This window comes from Cibotium barometz, chromosome 46 (genome assembly GCF_041138505.1).
Source record: "Cibotium barometz isolate CiBa-2024 chromosome 46, ASM4113850v1, whole genome shotgun sequence".
Taxonomy (NCBI): Eukaryota; Viridiplantae; Streptophyta; class Polypodiopsida; order Cyatheales; family Cibotiaceae; genus Cibotium; species Cibotium barometz.
The window spans coordinates 33,672,392-33,693,184 of NC_141091.1; the positions used below are offsets into that span (position 1 = coordinate 33,672,392).

The 20,793-nt window shown below is 50.7% G+C and overlaps 1 protein-coding gene across 1 annotated transcript in view; it reads left to right on the top strand.

Annotated features, from left to right (window-relative positions):
- LOC147612146 (intraflagellar transport protein 172-like) overlaps positions 1–20,793 on the top strand; it is a 262,153-nt gene that overhangs the window by 142,777 nt on the left and 98,583 nt on the right. The window contains exons 15-17 of the mRNA XM_086784013.1: positions 826–894; positions 1,063–1,131; positions 1,516–1,644. Of these exons, the coding sequence (XP_086640139.1) occupies positions 826–894; positions 1,063–1,131; positions 1,516–1,644 (267 nt within the window). The remainder of the gene's footprint in view (positions 1–825; positions 895–1,062; positions 1,132–1,515; positions 1,645–20,793) is intronic.

Here is a 20,793-nt window from a genome sequence, read left to right on the forward strand (position 1 = left end):
TAGTCCCACTTTGTATCATATGGCTCAGATTTGACATTCCCAGTTCATAGCTCTAGTCTTTGTTTTCTTTTGTACCATGATGAGATTACATGGACACTATTGTATCACTTTTGGTCTCATAGACCCATTGAGTTTTTTTGAAGATGTTTAACATGACTTTCTTTCTACACGAAAGTTCAGATGGTTCAGAAGTATAGCATTCTATAGCCGAAGAGACTTAATCTTTGAAATTCTCCTTGATGTTCTTCTTCGATTCCTGTTGCCCAGGTCCTTTGGTAAACCCATAGCAGCTGCCTGCCCATGCTTCTTTCTCTGAATAAGATGCCTGTAGTGTTAGCCGTGCGGTGTTAGCCTGCAAAAGGTGCTCATTGGCAGATGAAGCTGCAAAGAAATTGTAAAACTTTGTTTGTGTGTGCTGGGTTCCCTTGCCTTGTGTTGGACCAACTTCTGGTTGACTTGCAAACCAACCCTGGATTTGGGGGGTGCTGAATTGGTGGCCCTTTGCTGTTTACTTTCCACGACCCATGGTGGTGCCAACCTGGGTTCTATGCTACCACCTGGCTTCTAGTAACCTTGATAGCTGGCACCCTTTGCTCTATGCTGCCACCCTTTTGTTCCTGTCTTTATTTATTTGGGTCCCGAGCTTATCATCTGGAAATTGTATCAGTTTCCACTGTGAAAGCTCATGTATTACGATTTGCATTTTTGCCTTACAGAAGACCTTAAGGTTTGCTATTTCAAGCACCACCTGTGTTTGTAAAGTTTTTTTTATAATTGTTCCGTTGTGCATAGAAGGCATGACATGCTTTGTGGTGCTTTTTCCAGAGCCATTTCACCTTGTACATATGGTATAGCATTCAAAACATTCAACATGCCACAAAGTTTCCTTTAAAGGTTTGCTTTAAGTTCACAACAGGATCTTTGCTTGATGTGTGGGATCTAAATATTGTTTTCCATTTTCATCTCAACCTTCTCTCCCTTGAATTTGACTTCAAAAGGCTTATCATGGATTGGATGCACCAAAAGGCCTATCCATGAGTTAATATACATTTTTTTCAACAGGGAGACTTGGAAGGTGTTCGCCGGGTCCAAGGACACACTGAAGTATTGGTATATGAAGGTTTTAATACTGTAAGTCATCACACTTTGAATGTAAGTATGAGCTTCTGTATGCTGTGTTCGATGTCTTGTTTTAAAAATAATCATGAAATGTGTTGCAATAGTAAATTTTACTTATGAAAAGAAGAAGATGTCAATGAGGTGATAGCCCAAGTGGTGGTGGTGTTTGCCTAGGACCAGGAGGTCTTGGGCTCAAAACCCCAGAAGGTTGCTTCCTCGGCGGCAATGCCTATGGGCAGATAAAAAAGTGCCTATGGTTGGTGAAAAACAGTAACTATGGGAGGATCTTGGGTCTAAGGCTAGTTGGGAAAAAAAATAAGAATCATAAAAGATCTTGATTTTACCGAAGAATAAAACTCTCTTTGATAGGCTGCATATAAAAACTTTTTTTGATAGGTTGCGTATGAACTAGATGAGGCATTGATCAACATTGGTTTGGATCTAGAGAAACTTGAACTGGATCAAGCTTTTTCTGCATTGGAACCTCTCCAACTTACAGTAGAGACAAAATTCATGTGGAAACAGGTCACATTTTAGATTTGCTATATGTTGAAGACTACTGCCTGTTATGTCACAATCTTGAAAGTCCTCATACAATAGGTTTGGTTACGAATAATAAAATGAATTCAATCACTTGTAACATGCAAATAAATGCTAATGGAAAGGCCTTTTTTTGCGTAAGGGGTCAAAGAGACAATAAAATTAAATAAATAGTAATAACGGCATAGAAAATGCATAAGGAATCTCCATATTCCTACTAAGGCGCAGCAGACATGGGGGAATGCCGAGCAGCAGAGGGGGGGAATAGGGGTGCACCAAGGATGAGAAGGCAGCCAGGGGGGGGGGGGGGGGGGGGGGGGGGGGGAGGTTTGCATAGAGATCAGAAGCCGGGGAGCTGCTGAGCCCTTCTGCCCGCCCAAGCCATTCCTTCCTGTAGCAGGGCAGTTCGCCCAGATGTGTGAGTTGTAATCATGGTTGTAATGATAAAGGAGAGAGAAGATGTGTGTGTGTGTGAGTTATCCATATGCACATGGGTGTGATAGTACCTTAAAATTGTATAAAAAGGCATGTACTTCAGTTTAAAAAAAAAAAAAAATTCAAGAAGAGACTTCTATTATGGATGAAAAAAGGCATACAACAATCATGGCCATAAGCCGGAATAGAATAGAATCACCCCAATATGTAAGGTGATCTCAGCCACTGAGGAGCATCATGGTGCCATGAACGACCTGTGGGACTAGAGGAAAAGAAAATGCCATCTTTTTGAAAGAAAAAAAAAGAAAAAGAAAATGCCATGGTCCCACTCCTGCATAAATACAATGCGCATTGCCGTGTGGAAGGAGAGGACCCCTGAGTATGAGCCCAAGTAGCCATGAGAGTATGGATATTATCACCCCATATAGTGCTGATGCAGTGAGACTCAAAAATCTAGACATCCTCAATTGCCTCCGTGCATCTAGCTCTCTAGATCTGCCATGTGGTAATACTGGCAACGATCTCCCACTTGGTGTCAATCCTCTGTCTGTCTGGGGGTGTATAATGTGAGTGGGGGACATCCAGCAATAACCCATGCTGGGCAATATCTCTACGAATGAAAATAGCAGTGTCTGTATCACTGCCCTCCTAGAAAACTAGTGTGGAAGCCTCTAATGTTGCAACAGTCGTGGCGAGAATATGAAGGTCTGCTTCGGAAAGGATGTGCAAGCAACGGCAGCCCCGGTCGAGGATGGCCGTGGAGTCCTCCGAGGGTGAAGACCAAAAAATGCTGAGGCTTGCCGAAATGAGAGACGCCCTGAAGAACCTGAGAATCACCTGCTAGGAAGGGGAAACAAGAAATCGGAAAGGAAAAAGGAGAAGGAAGGGAGAGAGTGTCGAGAGAAGAACAAAAAAGGGGGGGAAGGTGGTGAAGAGGGGAGGTTGCAATAGGCGGGGGGGGGGGGGGGGGTGCAGGCGCAGGCGTAGGAGAAAAGGGGGCGAAGGAGAGGGGGTGGGGCAAGCATGAAAGGAAAAAAGGGGGGGGGGGCAGGGTGGCACTGAGAAAGGGGCGAAGGGGAGGTAAGGGGGGCGAAGGAGAGGGAGGGCAAGAGGGGGGTGGGTGGGCGGTGGCGCGGAGCAGCGAAGGGGAGAATGGAAGGTGGGCATGGGGGCAGAACAACAAAGGGGGGGGGGGGAGGCGTAGCACAACGAAGAGAGGAGGGGGAGGGAGCTCGCTTTATATCTTGTTGGTGGATCTCTCTCCCTCCTCCCTTTTATCTTGTGGTGGCTATTCTTTTTCTTTCTCTGTCAGCGTGATTTGGCATTATGGTTAATCTTCTATCCTCTGCCTTATAAGCATACTTGCAATGAAACGCGTTTCATTCAGTTTGAATGAAACGAAACGTTTCGTAACATTTCATACGAATGAAACGCGTTTCACTGTGTCCACATGGGAAACTGTACGATTTAAGCGTTTTCTACCCAGATTCTTTAGTTTTAACTTGAAAACATGCTTTAATGTGTAAATGATGCATGTTTAATATTGTTTTGCAAGGAAGGCAACATATTTTTTACATATTATAAACTTATATATAAATCTTGGGCTTGTAACCCCCCTGTTATGTATGAAACGTTTTTGAAACGTCTGGGATTTGAAAGAAACGTTTATGAACCGCGTTTCAAGAAAAGCCTCGCAACTATGCTTATAAGTGATCCTACACAATTTTTTTTTTTCCGAAAAGGAGACTTCTATTAAGTATGAAAAAATTTACAAAATGGAGATTTCACACCAAGCAAGGTGGAGATCTCAACCAATCAGGAGCCCTGTGCTGCCAATAGGGTTCTGAATGAGAGGATGTGAAAAATATACCAATGTCCCACTCTCTCATAAATTGGCCGCGCTTCCTCTCCGCAGCCCTCGAAGATCCTTGGATTCTGGCCCAGGTAGCCATCATGGTGTGAATAATATCACTCCAAATCCTGCAAAGACACTGAGAAACAAGAACGGGGGTACCCTCAATGGCGTCAGTGCATCTAGCCTTCCAGATATTCCAGGCTGAGATGCTAGCAATAATCTCCCAAGAGCTGTCTAACCTCTGTTCCGGAGGGACAAAGTGTGAAAGTGGCAAATCTTGAAGACAACATTGCCGAGCAACTCCTTGCCTAACCATAATGGCCAAGCCTCCTGTCAGTCCCCTCGAACCTCAGTTGAGGCCCAGACTGTGTCAACAAATGATAGAACCAAAAGAAATGATAGTATCCCTCTTAATGCTTTCCAATCGCAGACCAAACTCTCTGTGCTTCCCTCCATTCCCATAAACAATGGTAGACTGACTCCTGAAACTCCTGCTCATCTAGGGCATGCTGGGCAAGCACCAGTAACAGACCTCCACTGATTGGTGGCCAGACCACCATGAAGAGAAACCCAGATAAAGGAGGAAATCTGTGGCTTCCTATAAGAATGCACAATCTCCGCCAAACAACTCTTTGAATGTCAGTCGAAATGCCGTAAGATTCCCAATGGGGTCTAAGAGTAGGGACACTCTGATTGTGTCCCAAGATAAATGTCTGGCATTTTGCACCGTATAACTGAAAAAAGGCATGCTTTTCAAAGGGTTACAAGCATCCTTTCTTTCCCATTCATCGGGGTCCCAATGCAAATGTCTGATAGGGCAGCCACCATACAACAAAGGCTAACACTCTCTGTGATCATCCCTGGGGAGGGGGGGGGGGGGGGGAGGGGGGGGGGTGGCAACAGAGACGTGCTTCCCTAACCTGCCAACAATTCTGACTGGACAAATCTGGGGGCCCTCAATAAGGTCCTCCACGTCACATCTCTCCAGCTGCCATCCATCCTGTACAGAAAAAAAGACCGGTACATCATCCTCCCTAGGCAAGGGGAGACCCATAACCTGAAGAGGAACACCTGTCCCAGAAGAAAACTCCAAACCAAGAGTGATGACGTCCATCCAAGAAAGATCCAGTAATCCAGTGGTTGGGAATGGCTGCATCAATCTGTGCAATCCTCCGGCTAGAGCCTCTCAAATGCTGCGTGAAATCCAATCTTTGCACCTCGGTGAGGCTCTGAAACCTCTTCCAAGCCAACACTGTGGGGCATAGGGTCTCCAGCTAGCTCAAAGAATATTGCATAGCTGTCCCAAGAGGTCTAACATGCACATCTAAGATCAAATCATTCCACAGAATAGCGCTCGCTGAAGCTTCCTCTCCCCCCTTGCTCGCGCTGCAGCCTGCACGCACACCCCCCTCCCCGCCTCCTACCACTGCTCATCCCCCCCCCCCCCCCCGCCTCTGCTTATTCGCGCCAGCCCCCCCTGCTCCGTCTCCTTCGCGCCCTCTCTCCCCTTTCTCCGTGACCCGCCCCTCCGCTCTGCCTTCGCCCTCTCTCCCCCTTTTCGTGCTTCATCCCCCTCCCCCCCCCCCCCCCCCCCCCCCCCCCTGGCTTTTCGCCGCCTTTGTTTTAATCCCTTCCCCTCATTTTCTTTCCGCCCCCCTTTGTTCACCCCTCCTCCTCTGTCTTCCGCCTTTCCCCCGTCCGTCCCTCCCTGCTCCGCCTTTTGTGCAGCTCTGTTCCTGCGCAGGGCTTTCCGTTTACGCTTCGCCTTCGACCAAAGCTTCAGACACTGATGGAGGCTCCTCCCGCCCCACCTCACAGGGACTCTTTGGCAGCCCCCTCGCCCGCCCTGAGATACCCCCAGCAGGCTTTCTCTTTCGCCAGAAGAGGAAGCGAGCCTCGCCGCAGAGGTGGAACGCCTCCAGGCACATTCCACCATCTGCCGTATCGTTGGCACTCGCCCCGAGCAGAGGGGAGATCCGGGATCTTCTCCAGGCCCGCCTTCTTGCAGATGTGGGCAAGATCCTTGGACGTTCAGCTGCTGGGCCACGGACATTACCAGATTGAGTTCGAGAAGCCCAGAGCGCGGCCCAGGTCCTAGCCATGAGTCCCCTTGACATCAGGGGCGCTCGGGCCTTCTTCAGACCTTGGCAGCATGGCTTCGACCCAGCAGCGGCGGAACAGGGAGAGTGCCTATTCCATGTCACAGTTGCTTCCCTGGACTCCGCCGCGAGTACCTTCCGCTCCTTTCTAGGATAGGAGCATTGGTGGGCTCGGTGCTTGAGACTGGTCCCACAGCAGCTTCAGTGGTGGCTAGAGCAGCTGGCCTGCCCTCGGTCAGAGTTTTGGTTCCTGACATCTCCCATCTTCCGAAGGTCATTCAGCTACCTAGGATAGGGGAGGGATGGATAGATCAGAGAGTGGAGTTCTCGGGGCTCCCGAACCAGTGTTTTGTATGCAGGCAGGTCGGTCACCTGCCTGCCCTCGCAGGAGACCCCGACCTTCACCGCAGCAGTAGGCCCCCGATGGCCCGCCCACAGATGCGGCTCGGCAGGCAGCCTCCGGGACACCTGCTCAGCCCACAGAGACCTCGGATTGGCAGCCTGGACAGGGGCGCCGTAGAGGGAGACAGCCACAGCAGCAGGCCCAGAGGCCGATGCAGCAGCAGTCACAGTCTCAGCATCACTGGGTTCCAGTGATGAGGAACAGCTTTGCTCCCCTCCAGGAGGAGACCCCAGCGCAGACCGAGGATTTGGAGATGCCAGCACCCCCTCCTTCGCCCCCACCCCCCCTCCCCCATCCCCCCCTCCTGCCTCGCTTCGACCTTCGCCTCCTCCCGTTCCTGCTTCCGTTCTGTCAGCGGCTCCTTCCCCACCCCCTTCTCCCCCCCCCCCTCCCCCTCCGCTCGCCTCAGCTCCTCGGGAGGCCCTGGCGATCACTTGCTGTCCGGTGGGCACTGAGCATCGACCTTGCTTGAGCTCCGCAGAGGAGACCTACCATGCCGATTCGGGCTTCACAGATATCCTCTATCCGCAGTCGGCTGAGTAGGCTTGACACTAGACAGCGCTCGGAGGTTTTTGACTACTCCACACGGCTTTTTGGAGCGGAGGGCCCCCATGAGCTAGCACCCATCAGAGTTCATGTGGTGATACCTCCGGCCCGAGGGGAGGAGGCACTTGATTCAGCGGTGGCCTTCTCCTTCCCTCTCTGTGGCACTAGCGACCGGGAGTGGACTCTGGATCTCGCTTTTAGCATACTGAAGACTTAGGCAGTTGAGTTTTCTCACCATGTGAGCGATCTGGAGGTGACAGACGTGATAGGCCGACTCTGGGAGCTGGCTCACTTCTTTGATTCCGGGAGTGCGGATGCCTCCGGGGTTCGCCACTTGGTGGTTCGCATAGTGGCAGATCTAGCACGCGACCCTGGATATATATGTATACACGAGGTTGCTCTCTGTGAGCGGGAGGCAGTCGCCATGGGACACAGCCACTGGCGCCTGATCCGAGATTCTTGCAGCACACCGGGTGGGCAAATTCGTAGCCGCTCGGATGGGGACTATTCTCCATCCAAGCCGCTTGCGAAGGCCCGCCGTATGGCTGAGACAGCCTCCACCTCAGTAGGTCATCCATGAGGATCATCTCATGGAATGTACAGGGCCTTGGCGGCGCACACTATGTACGCTATCGTGGTTGCTTGAGGCAGGAGCTTCATAGATGCCTGGTTAGGGGCAGTATTGATATTCTGATGATGCAGGAGCACCATTTGAGTGAGAGCAGGATTCGGAGATATGGTTCTGTGATGCCTAGTAGATGGGACACATTTTGGTCTGCAGGGTTTGGCCCCTTGGGTGGGCAGGGAGGAGTATGTATGGTCATTGCGGATGTATGGCGGTAGGCCATTGTGGATCGCACATTGGTGTGTCGGAGGAGACTTCAACATGCTTGAGGACCTGGCCGATAGGGTGGGAGGTAGTCATGTTACAGTGCACGGCACGGAGCTTGCAGCTTGGGAGCGATTTTGCATGACGCTGCGGATCACTGATGCATGGCAGCATGAGGCTTTCTCTCGCTCTTAGGACAGTCTTAGTTTTTCTCGGTCGGATTGTCGGCAGGGAGGGACTAATCTATCACGGATTGATCGCTTCTATGTGGGCGACAGGTTCTAGGAGCGTGGGCGCTCCGTTGGCATTCTCGCTGGCACTTCTTTTTCAGACTATGCGCCAGTTATTTTGACACTTGAGGAGGGGACACGGGAGACCAGCTTGTAGTTGAGGATCCCAGAGAGGATACTTACAGATTCCAGTCTTTCTGAGGACATTGAGAGAATATGGCATGATAGCCAGAGCTTTGACCTGGATGCAGCAGGCCAGTGTGCCTAGGGACTCATCGAGCTCAGCTTTTTTTTGCACGCTGTAGCACGGCTGGGAGAGACACGAGAACGGGAGCGCCGCTTGAGACGTAGCCTTGCTTTGCGCCAGCGCCTTTAGGAGCAGCAGCCTACATGTGAGGGTGTGGCGTCGCAGCTGAGCTAGGCACGCCAGGAGGTTAGAGAGGCAGAGGAGCAGAGACATGAGTTCTACTATCATCGCCAGGCCTCACAGTGGACGCAGCTTGGTGATAGAGTGACTGGGGAGTTCTTTGAGATTACCGGACCCCGCCACGCTCGAGCAGGTGTACGCCAGCTCAGGAGACAGGACGACTCTTTAGCCACTGAGCCCGGGGAGATTAGAGCCATTGCCACTGAGTTCTATAGAGACCTGCTCTCAACGGAGCCAGCCACGGAGGGAGGTGATGCTTGCAGACAGACTGTGTGGGCCCATGTGCAAAGGAGGGTCACAGATCGTATGCGCACAGTTTTGGGTGAGCCTCTTTCAGAGGATGAGCTTGTTGAGGCTTTGAGGGGCCTTCTGCGCAATGTTGCCCTGGGGAGGACGGATTGACGCCTGCCTTTTTTATGCGCTCTTGGGACATTTTGGGACCAGGCCTCCGCAGAGGCTTTCAGTATGTTTTGGACACTGGGGTGATGCCATAGAGCTTTTCAGAGGGCTTGATCTTTCTTATCCCCAAGGGGGAGGGAGTGTGATGATATTCGGCAGTGGAGACCTATTATGATCCTTAATACTGTCTACAAGGTCCTGGCCAAGGCCTTGAGTTTGAGGATCTAGCCCTTCCTTGGGGAGTTGATTCATGCTACCCAGACAGGATTCGTCAAGGAGCGCAGTATCCTTGACAACATTTTCACCTTCTGGGAGGCGACGGCCCGAGCTAGATTTCTCGGCGAGGACTTGGTCGTTATGCTTCTCGATTTTGAGAAGGCATGCGATAGAGTCGATTGGGGTTTCCTAGAGGGCACTATGCTTCGCCTGGGTTTTGAGCCAGTCTGGATTTGAGGGGTGGCGGCTCTATATTCCACAGCTCGTAGCCAGGTGCTGATGGCAGGAGGACGGGGGCCGAGTTTTGAGTTGACCAGATCAGTTCGTCAGGGGTGCCCTCTCGCCCCGTTTCCTTTTCTCTTCTTTGGTGAGGCTATGAGCATCTATCTGACAGCAGAGGAGGTTGGTTTGAGAGGACTCCAGCTCCTAGTCCGGGGCGAGGACCTGCTCGATTCTGAGTTTGCTGACGACACGGGATTATTTTTGCATGGCCAGGAAGCCAATCTTTAGAGGGCAGAGCAGTCGCTACAGGTTTTTGGTGCAGCTTCGGGAGCATTGATCAATTGGTGCAAGACAGTGGCCTTTTGGATCAGTAGCGCTCCCACTGCGGCATGGAGCCCAGACCCGGGTTTTAGATGGATTCCTCCTGGCACAGTAGTGCAGTATTTGGGATGCCAGATTGGACTTGATTTGTCAGTTGAGTAGCAGATCGCCCCGCTTCTTCTGAGCATTCGGAAGAAGCTTTTGTATTGGAGTACAGCTCGGCTATCCTTGGCTTGGGAGGGTGGTGGTGACAAATCAGGTGCTTTTAGCGACCATGTGGTATATCACGTCTTGCTAGATCTTCTCGAGCTCTTGCATCAGCCAGGTACAGAGGCTGATCAGGAACTTTCTTTGGTTTGGGCGGGAGGGTCAGCCAGCCTGGGCTAAGGTTGCTTGGGCGGTTAGTACTCTTCCGCTGGCCCAGGGGGGCTTGGGCATTATAGATCCAGTTGATCAGAGTAGAGCCTTATTGGGGAAGCTTATTGTTCGGGGGCTCCTCCAGCAGGGGGCACTTGGGCACCAGAGATACGATGGACCTTCATAGAGGCGAGGACCACAGGCCTCAGTAGAGGATGGGAGGATAGATTTGCCTTGAGCATCCTGCGAGCTTGGGAGGTGCTAAGACCGGGGCTTTCTCAGGGACCTCCTACTTGTGATGAGGAGCGGGCCAGACAGCCGCTCATGTGGAGCGCTGCGGTACGCACTGAGCAGGGTCATATGCTGGGTTCTCGGCCTCGTCTAGCCTGGGGACCATTGGCGGCAGGCCCAGCACGCAGTTTTGGAGACTGGCAGGCCTTCTGTAGTCTCCCAGAGGAGGTCTAGGTGGAGAGGCTGAGTCACTTTAGAGGGGGGCTGATTATGAGGGATGACATCATTCAGGAGGCACTCACTGAGGAGTGGTTCACGGCTTTCGAGCCAGCGGCCCCACGGTGGATGGGAGCCTTTACACAGTTGGAGATCCTGATTGCTATCAGAGCTTGCACTGAGGATGGTAGATGCCTCTACTCTGAGATCCAGGATGAGGGCAGACTTCAGAGAGTGGAGGCGGAGTCGCCTCTGGTTGCAGAGTGCATCTTTCAGAGGATACGGGTAGTGGCCGCCGCCTCCCGGAAGTGGCATATTGATCCAGACCCTGCAGATGTGGACTCTGATTGGCGCATTTGGGCATATGCTGCATGCCCCTTGGCCCGGCTCCAGTGGGACCCTGGCGAGTACGAGTGGCATGATCCTTATGCGTCTCCCGAGGCCCTAGAGATTCCTTTTTTCCAGTACACTGTTCGGTTGGGGAGGCATATTTTGACTGCGAGGAAGATGGTCTCTCCAGCCGCATTGGAGCATTGGCGGCTATAGGGACTCTCAGAGGAGTTCCTGGAGGATTTTTGGGCCAGACTCTGGGCTAGTCGACAGGCACGCATGATCTCGACTTTTCAGTGGCTGGTTGCCCACAGGGGCTCTGCAGTTGGCACCTGGCTTGTCTACAATGGTCTTCCGGCGGCGTGTGTCCGATGCGGCCACCCATTAGAGACACAGAGACACTGCCTATGGGACTGTCCACAGGCACAATAGATTTGGCTGGGGATGCTGCGCATTTTGGCCCCCCTCTCTCGAGAGGGCATGTATACGTGGGGTGCCGCTGCTTGGTCGACATCGTCAGGGCCTGCTTTGGGATACGAGACGGAGCAGGACAGCCAAGCCATTAGATTCATTAGAGGCCAGCCTCGCCTTGTTCCTTCACCGGATTTCTCGTCGACCGTCTGGACACAGGAGAGGGATTTACGATGGGAGCTCCTCAGCAGCCTCACTATCTGGTTCACCTGGAGAGCCCGGTGTTTCAGGGCCTTTGAGGGGAGACTGGAGCCACCAGCAGAGACTGTTCGGGGGATTTGGCAGGAACTGATCCACACCCTGCGAGGACAGTATGACCGCATTCGCGACTCGGATGCGGCGATCTTGCGGTGCCAGGCCTTCCACACCACTTGGCGCAGCGGCCCCTTCTATACACTACACGCGGGTACCCCCGCTGGCATTACAGGCCACCAGTTTGGCTTTTCCCCCCTCCTATTGTATGATATAGCTCTCAGTTATTTGTACTAATCTTTGTACCTTTTTGCACCTAGGGAGAGTCTCCCTTGCTGCCTTGTTGGATCTCTCCTCTGCCTTCTTATGAGCCGGAGAGTTTTTTGGTAGCCCAACGGTCGTTTTTTTAAACTAATGAAAGGATCTTTTCTCGAAAAAAAAAAACATTCCACAGAATGGGTTGCCGGTTAGCTTCCTCCACTGAACGCAGGGGGATGTGTACCAAAAAACTCCTCAGGAGGTCCCAGGCCCGTAGGAGGGACCTAACCAGGGGAGACGAAGGGAGCGGTGAACTGCATCTGAAAAAATAAAGTGTGAGCTGAGAGCCCAGTCACCTCCGCGAACAGGGACACACTTTGTGATCTGCTGCATGAGAAAGTCCTTCCACGGCTTAGTGCCTGGAAGAAAGCCCCAAACAACAAGCTTACAAAGCAAAGCCTTACATTGCACCTCAGGGTCAATTATATTCAATCCCCCTTCCTGCTTAGGCCTGATAATGGTTTTCGAAGCAACTTTGGCCCTGGTGTGTGCATTTCCATTAAGCCCTGACCAAAGAAAGTTCCGAATAAGGCGATGAAGCTGGCCAATGCAGCCCTTATGAAAAATCCAGCAGGAAGCGATAAACCAAGCCGTGGCTAGCAAAACTTGGTTAACCACCAAAGCTCTAGAGGCCAAGTCGAGCTTCCTCCTACTCCAATGATGAAGTTTGCTTTTAATGCTTAAGAGCACTAGAGCAAACTGTTGTGCAGGGGAGATGTCAACGCCCACCTGACAACCAAGGTATCTGGCAGAGCATCCTCTCTCAATCCAAGTAAAACCAACATCTGTACCCCAATCTGCAAGAGGAGAATCACTGATCCAAAAACCAACTGACTTATGCCAATTGATAGTAGCTCCTGTTGCCAAACAAAAGGCCTCCAAGGCTGTCCGGAAAGCACATAAACAATCATGTGAAGCCTCAAGGAACAACGCCGTATCATCTGCTAACTTAGAGTCCAAAACTCTTCCTCCGTGCATAAAGGCAGCCTGAGACCCACAACACGAGGGGCAGCCCGAAGAAACTTGCTCATAGCCTCAGCTACAATGAGGTACAGTAAAGGGGCGAGGGGACAACCCTGCCTCACTGAATGGGAAATCTGAAAACGCTCGCCGCGTCCCCCACAAGCTAAAACAGTGCTATGAGCCTCCCTGTATAGGCAGGACACCCCTCTGATCCTGTTTTGGGAAAACCCCATGTGTGCCATAGTGCCCTCCAAAAAATCCCAATCCAGTCTATCATAAGCTTTTTCAAAATCAAGCAAAAGAATGGCAAGAGGCTGCTGTCTAGATTTTGCCCACTCGACAGCTTCCCAGAAAGAAAAGATGTTATCAAATATGCTCCTTCCTTGGAGGAACCCATTCTGTGTATCATGGATAATCCTTTGGAGAATCGGCTGCAACCTTATACTCAAGGCTTTAGCTAAGATTTTATATGCAGATCCAAGGAGGGTGATGGGCCTCCGTTGCTTGATGTCAGTCTTGTCCCCACTCTTGGGGATAAGGTGAATCAGCCCCTCCGTGAAGTATGGCGGCATCATACCCGACAAGAACATTTCTTAAAGGGCAACAATGATAGCATCTCCAATATGATCCCAATAAAGAATAAAGAAGGCGGGAGAAAGACCATCATCCCTTGGCCATGAACCACTAGACAGAGCATGCAGTGCTTGAAGGAATTCATCCTTCGAGAAAGGGGCATCGAGATACGTTGCTTCAAAGGGCCACAAGGGCCCGGAAGCAAAACATAGTCCTCAAAGAGCTCAATGTCACGGGCAAGAACCATGACCCTGGGGACAGCATCCGCCAAGGCAATGACCACCTGGGCAGAAGATGTCGGCAAGGCGTGGAGGGGGGGCAGTTGAAGAACCAGCCCAAAGGCGGACCCGATGGCCTCTAACATAGGCCAATGTGCGCGAGGAAGACCTGGGAATCTGAGAGTAATCGGGCAACGGTTCCGGTCTTCCTCAACAGGGTCAAAATAGCTGGAGTAGGGAAGAAAGAATATCTTCCTCGGGCCCAATGGCAAAGGGCTGCCCTTCAAAACCTCTGAGGCTGCGTCCTCAGAATCAAAATCCACTTGGAAGAAACCTCTTCCAAGCAACCTGACATCTCGAAAGTGTGAGGTGAGGTCGGAGGGCAGAGCCGCTAGGACCCAATCCCGAGCTTGGAGACGGGAAGGGTGAGATCCAAAGATTCTGGCAATGAGGGTCGTTTTGGAGTCTTTCTTGATTTCAGCGTAGAGGACCGCGAGCTTGGCTTCGGAAAAAACAATGGTTCGCCCGCGGCCGAGGGAGAATGATTAGGCATGATGCTAATTGAAGAAAAAGGCCGATTTGAACCCGAATGAGGAGCAATCCGAACCAAAAGATCCTACACATATTGATTGCACAAGGACAACCTCTTGCTACATGGACACTCCTGTTCCATATATGTACCTTTTTTTTAATGCTTGTTCACTGGGATGGTGAGCTCTTACGAGCTAGGGTATCTGTAGCATGTAGTAGGGCGGTTTGCCCAGATGTGTGAGTTGTAATGATGGTTGTAATGAGAAAGGAGAGAGAAGCTGTGTGTGAGTGAGTTATCCCATATGCACATGGGTGCGATGGTGCCTTAAAGTTGTATAAAAAGGCATGTACTTGAGTTTGAAAAGTATTCGAATGCAATATCAAGTGTTCTTTTGCCATTGCTGTGAGTGTGCGTCAATTACTTGTGCTTATTCACTTACGTTTGTCATTTAGTTTGATTAGGCATTCAATCCCACTACACTTCCCCCTTCTTCTGAGCCCTTTTGCCCACCTCTGCTCCCCCTTGCTTGCTCGCTTCCTTACCTTGGTCCGCTGCCCAGCCTTGGAATTGGGCCACAATGCTATGATTAGCATTGTGGCTAATCAACTCCCCCCCACCGGCTGGGCAAACCATTAATGTTACAGAAGCTGAGCTTGTGACCCTCTTTACCGAGATTGAAAAAGACAACAAGATGACCCTCATTGCCAAAATCTTTGGTTATATCCGTCCTATCTCCAAGCCCCATGATTGGGTACTTGCAGCATTGCTCTCCGACTTCGCACTCCACTTCAAAGATGTGAAGAGGTTTCTTCCAAGTGGATTTAGATGCCGAGGAAGGAGCCTCAGAGGTGCTAAAGGGCAGCCCATTCCCATTGGGCCCGAGGAAGATGTTCTTTTCTTTTTAAGAAAAAGAAAAGATCCTTCCGTTAGCTACCAAAATGCAACCGAAATGGCTAAGTACGTGACCCAGTCTTAGTCACGAGAGACAACAAAAAACAAATGGGGACATAGAGGAGCTATTCCTTACTGGTTGGCTTCTCTCGGAGGAGGGGGGTGTGCTAGCCAAACAGGTGGCCTGTAATGCCAGGCGACCTCACTATCTCTAACCTTGAGGAAAGGACCGCTGCTCCAGATCTGCAGAAAAGCCTTACGTCATTTCTGCATATGCTCAGAGCCACCTCGCAACTTCTCCCATTGGCCTTGGAGAATGTGAATGGTGTCCGTCCATATGCTCTGGATGGACTCGGGGGTTGGTGTGGTAGTGCCCTATGGCCTCGCTAGCAAGCATACTAAATGTGCTATGCTGCAATGCTACTAATGATTTCCCACCTCTGACAGTGTGGTACTTCTCCCTGTTGGGGTAAAGGCACTATGCCCACCCTTATAGTGTGTACAAGCCCATAAGTTATAGTACATAGTACACTTAGTACTTTTAATGTACTAAGTGCACTATGTGTACTAGTGCAATATACATGTGTGATAGGGGAGTCACACACTCATATTCATGAGTTGACTTATCCCCACAACTCTCTCTCTCTCTCTCTCTCTCTCTCTCTCTCTCTCTCTCTCTCTCTCTCTCTTGCGCGCTTCCGCCGCCCTGTTAGCGCCGCCTGCGAGCGCTGTTCGCCCTGCTCGCTTCCGCCGCCCTTCCCTGTCCGCCGCCTCCCCTGCTCGCCGCCGCCACCCTGCTCGCTTCCGCCGCCTTCCCTCCCGCCTGCTGCCCTGTTCGCTGTACGCCGCACAGGTATGCTGGCAATGGCCAGCCTATCTATCCGCTAGGCTGGTCGGGCCCCTTTCCCCACCCACCCTTGCTCAGGCCCCCAAGGCAGCAGCATAACTCTCTCTCTCTCGCTTCTTCCATGGCTTCCCCTTTGCGCAACCCGACGAAGGCGACCTTTATGGTCACAAACAAGAGGATAACAAATGTGGAAAAGGAAATGAAGGAATAGAAGGCAGAGATGGAGGGATGGTGGAAGGAGAAAGCAAACTTTCTCCAAATGGTATTCAATGAGGGTAAGCGGTGGAAAGAGGAGAAGGAGGACCTCATAGCGGAAGTCAAAGACCTTCACGGGGAAGTCAACACGCTCAAAGGCGTAATTTTAGCTCTTCAGAGGGAGCTTGCAGAGGCCAAGGCAAATGGTGGACTTGAAGAAGGTGAAATTCAGCCATCCATGATAGAAGAGCTCAAGGTTATCAAGGAACAAGTACGGGCAATTAAGGAAGAAGAGAAGCAACAAGAAGCAAAGACTTCCTCATGGGTGGACGTCATCACCAAGACGCAAAAGAAGATGGATGAAGCGGAGAAGTGGATAGAGGTCGCCAAGAAGGGTAAAGGTAAGGAGATAACAACCCCTACACCTACAATCATTAACATGACTTTGGAAGAGGAACAACGAAGACGTAGACGTGCTTTGCATGTGAGGATTACCGGCCTTAAAGACGGGGATAAAGTTGAAGAGGAGGTGAAAGAGCTTATGGTGTTGATGGGGATTGACAGTCCGACACACGCAAAAGCCTGGAGAGTGGGCAAAAAAAGCGGAGGCAACGGGGAAACATCAAAGGAAAGAGCTCTCATACTTCGCTTCCCTTCTATTGAGGCGAAGAAGGAGTTCTTGAAGAGACGACCCACTTTAAAGAATACAGGCATTTTTCTTGGTGATGATCTTACTCTTTCACAGCTTGCACATATGAAGGAAGTCATGCCAGAGATTAGAGCGGCAAGAGAAAAGGGTAAGATAGCATTTTATAGAGAAGGGAGGGTGGTCATCGTGGAGCGACGCTCTACATGACGGTGCGAGACCTATGGGACCAAATTAAAGCTGGCAGCCTGGAAGTGCAATGGATCCCTCAGACTTGATGTAGGTGCCTTTGAGGACAGCTTTAGAGATAGAGATATAGTCTTCTACTCGGAGACTCACCAGGCCCCTGGTCAGATGATGCCACAGGTGACAGGATACAGATGGGAGACAGCTTGCAGAGTAGGGACGAGATCGGTACACAGTAGTAGAGGATCAGGAGGGGTGGCAGTTCTTTTCAGGGAGGAGCTGCAACCGCTTCTACACATAGTTCGGAGAGATGATCAGGCCAGATATATGTGGGTGAGACTGAGGGCCGACACAGGCAGATTCCTGTATATTGCCATATGCTATTTTGCTCCTAGTACATCGACATATGCAGCACCTAGAGGGCAGTCTCCTTTCTCTGTGCTAGATGATGACATATGGGAGTTCTCTAGGGATGGAGACATCATCCTGTTAGGGGACTTTAATGCCCGGACGGGCAACCGCCAGACAGCCTTTTATGATACCTCGGAGGAGATGCTGAGAGAGTTGGACACTCTGGATATGGGATTAGACAGACGCTCACAGGATGTGGAGTGCACAGAGTATGGGAGATATTTGGTAGATATGGGGACTGCGCATGGGTTGGCCATACTTAATGGCTTGCAGAGGTTTCCGTCAGCAGCTGGATTTACTTGCTTTCCACATAGACATGGTGCTAGCACAGTGGATTATGTTATGGCTATGCCCAGCTTTGTTTCATGCATTGAGGACTTCACAGTTGGATCTCGGCCCATTGGGGTAGTAGTGGATCATGCATTGTTGACATTGACTATCTCTTTTCACTTTACCACAGCTCAGAGGACACGAGGGGCAGATCACACTCGATATACTTTTACCTCAGAGACTGATGCTGTCTACACAGATGGGATTTATAGACGTCTGTACACAGAGGAGCCAGGGAGACTTTTGGAGGAGTTGACCCATATACTGACAGAGACTTTACATGATGCAGCGAGAGAGGCATATCCACATACTCAGCCTGGACAGAGACAGCATTCTAGATGTATGCCCCAGAACAGCTGGTATGATGAGGAGTGCAGAGAGACCAGAGCCCGACTGCAGCGGGAGGTCGCTTTGGGAGTCACTACTCACCGAGAGTCACGTATTGCCTTCCGACGCCTTGTGCGAAGGAAGAAGCGGGCCTTCCTTGCTCAGCTAGAGCAGGAATTATACCAGCTGTTCTTGAGCCAGGATTCGAGGGAGGCTTGGCGTCTGTTTCATGAGTCCTCCCCTGCTTTGGCCATCACTTCTACAGAGGTCTGGGGTAGTTATGCAGCATCTCTATATACAGTTCCTGGACAGACACCCTTTCCTGACCCGCCAGCACCATGCCCACAGACATGTACTTTCTTTACCGCAGAGATGGTAAGGAAGGCCATTGATAGGATGAAGACTGGGAGAGCATATGATCACGATGGATTGGTTGCTGAGCACTTTATTCATGCGAGAGACATGCTGGCAGAGCTTCTAGCAGTGATGTTCAATCGTGCTATGTGCGAAGGCTTACCCGAGACTTGGAGTAGGTCCACCATCGTGCCTATCTTCAAGTCAGGGGACCCTATGTAGCCAGGGAATTATCGCACTATTATGATTGGTCACACACTAGCACGATTGTATGCATCCATTCTTGAGCAGCAGTTGAGTAGATGGGCAGAGAGAGTTGGCATTCGAGCAGAGGGACAGGCAGGGTTCAGGAGAGGTTTCTCTACTCTCGACCACATCTTGACTTTGCGGGCCATTATTGAGGAGGGCAGGTCGCATGGGCGACGGATTTATTGTAGCTTTGTGGACTTCCGCAAAGCATTTGATACAGTGCCCAGAGCCAGATTGATAAGGCGATTACAGGAGATGGGGGTACCCACAGAGCTCATATGGGGAATTATGGCTTTATACAGATCAGTTGCAGGACAGGTACGCACCCCAGAAGGGGTCTCTACTTTGGTTCACTCCACTATAGGAGTGAAGCAAGGTTGCCCGTTATCTCCTTCACTGTTTGGTATGTATGTGGATGAGGCTTCTGACTACATTGAGAGATTGGGGGACAGAGGAGCCCAGCTAGCAGGTACATGGATCCCACTATTGTTATATGCTGATGATATTGTGTCGATCTCTGACTCCCCTGAGGGTATGCAGCGTCATCTGGATGCTTTACATGAGTTTGCACATGATAGTGGATTGTCTGTCAACCTTGGCAAAACCAAGGTTATGGTGTTTAACACCACGCCACAGTGGGTTAGGCGATCAGCTTCCACATTTACATATGGGCAGGAGATTGTGGAGTATACAGATGCATATACATATCTTGGGGTAGTATTCAGTGGGTCAGTGTTTTCGATGAGGAGAGCAGCAGAGACTAGATTGACTAGAGCACATGCAGCCCTGAGTGGTTTGGAGAGGATGTGTTCGCAGGTTCAGTTTCAGGAACCTCGAACGAAACTCTGGCTTTTTGACACTCTAGTGACATCAGCTATGCTTTATGGAGTGCAGATATGGGGACCTTCAGTGGGCCATCACAGCGCAGGCGGGTGGAGAGGTATGGAGAGGCCTTTGGTATCTATGATTGCTAGGCTTATTAGAGCCAAGGCTGTGGTACCTCATGAGATTATTCGAGCAGAGCTGGCGGCTGCCCCTCTGGTGATTGAGGCTCTTACAAGATCAGTCTTCTACATACATGGCTTGTGGGATCTCCCCCGAGACAGATATGCACGCCTCGCCCTGGAGTCCTCCCGACAGTTAGCTTTACAGGGAGACACGGCTTGTTGGTATGGACAGATGACATCTTGGTTCCAGGCACATGGTTTTAGCATGGACAGATTGCCTCCCTTCCAGTATTCTCTGGAGGCACCCTCTCTCACTCTTACACGGACAGAGATTACCAGACTCATCCGTCAGGATTTAGTTCAGCTGGACATTAGGAGGACATGGATACAGCCGACTGAGGAGCTGGGCACGAAGATGGCTTTCTACAGAGAGCATTTTCTTCAGCTCACAGCAGATGGTTTTGTGATCAGACCCAGTTACATGGATGTACACTTGTCTCATGCAGTACGATGTGCTATTGGTCAGATTCGCACATCCTCACACCAGCTTGAGATTGAGATTGGCCGATATAGAGGTATACCAGCTGAGGCCAGGATATGCCGAGTATGCCATAGGGAGCCAGAGACAGAGCTGCATTATATATGCCATTGTACTGCATACTATGAGATACGTGGTCGTTTCCACTGTTTATTCAGAGAGGGTTTTGGACCACTTTCCAGAGTCATGGGGTACCAGGACCAGAGGTGTTTGGGATTGTTCTTGCTTGAGCTGCGGAGACATAGAGATAGCCTGCTTAGGCGCACAGAGAGCCAGACTCAGAGGCACATTACAGACTTCTTTAGTCCAGCCATCACTGCGCCAGATGGACCACAGCAGCAGCAGGACATGGATACCGCCCACACCAGGGGTACACTGATTGATCGTGCGATTGAGCTTGGGTGGTCCAGACGCCCACGACTACGGAGGAGGGCATCCCAGCATAGACGGAGGTTGCAGCGGCAGATTCGGATTATTCTTGCGAGGCATGCGGGACACCCAGTCAGGGTGCTGACCACAGAGGATATTGAGGAGATCCGCCAGTGTCCGGTGCGGCACATATTATGAGATGGAGGTACCTCCATAGTGTACCTTCCAGTTCCAGTTTCATTTTCTAGGTGCCAGTAGTATCATCTTTATTTTTCATTTTCTGGGTTTTTTTATCCAGACATTGTATCAGATCCACCATGATGTAACTTTTGGTCTCATAGGTCATTATGGCCTTTTGAAGACGTTAATATAACATTTCATTTCATTTCATTTCTCTCCCTTGTTCTCTCTGTGTATGTCTCCCACATGAATTAACCTAACCCTAATTCTTCTCTCTCCCA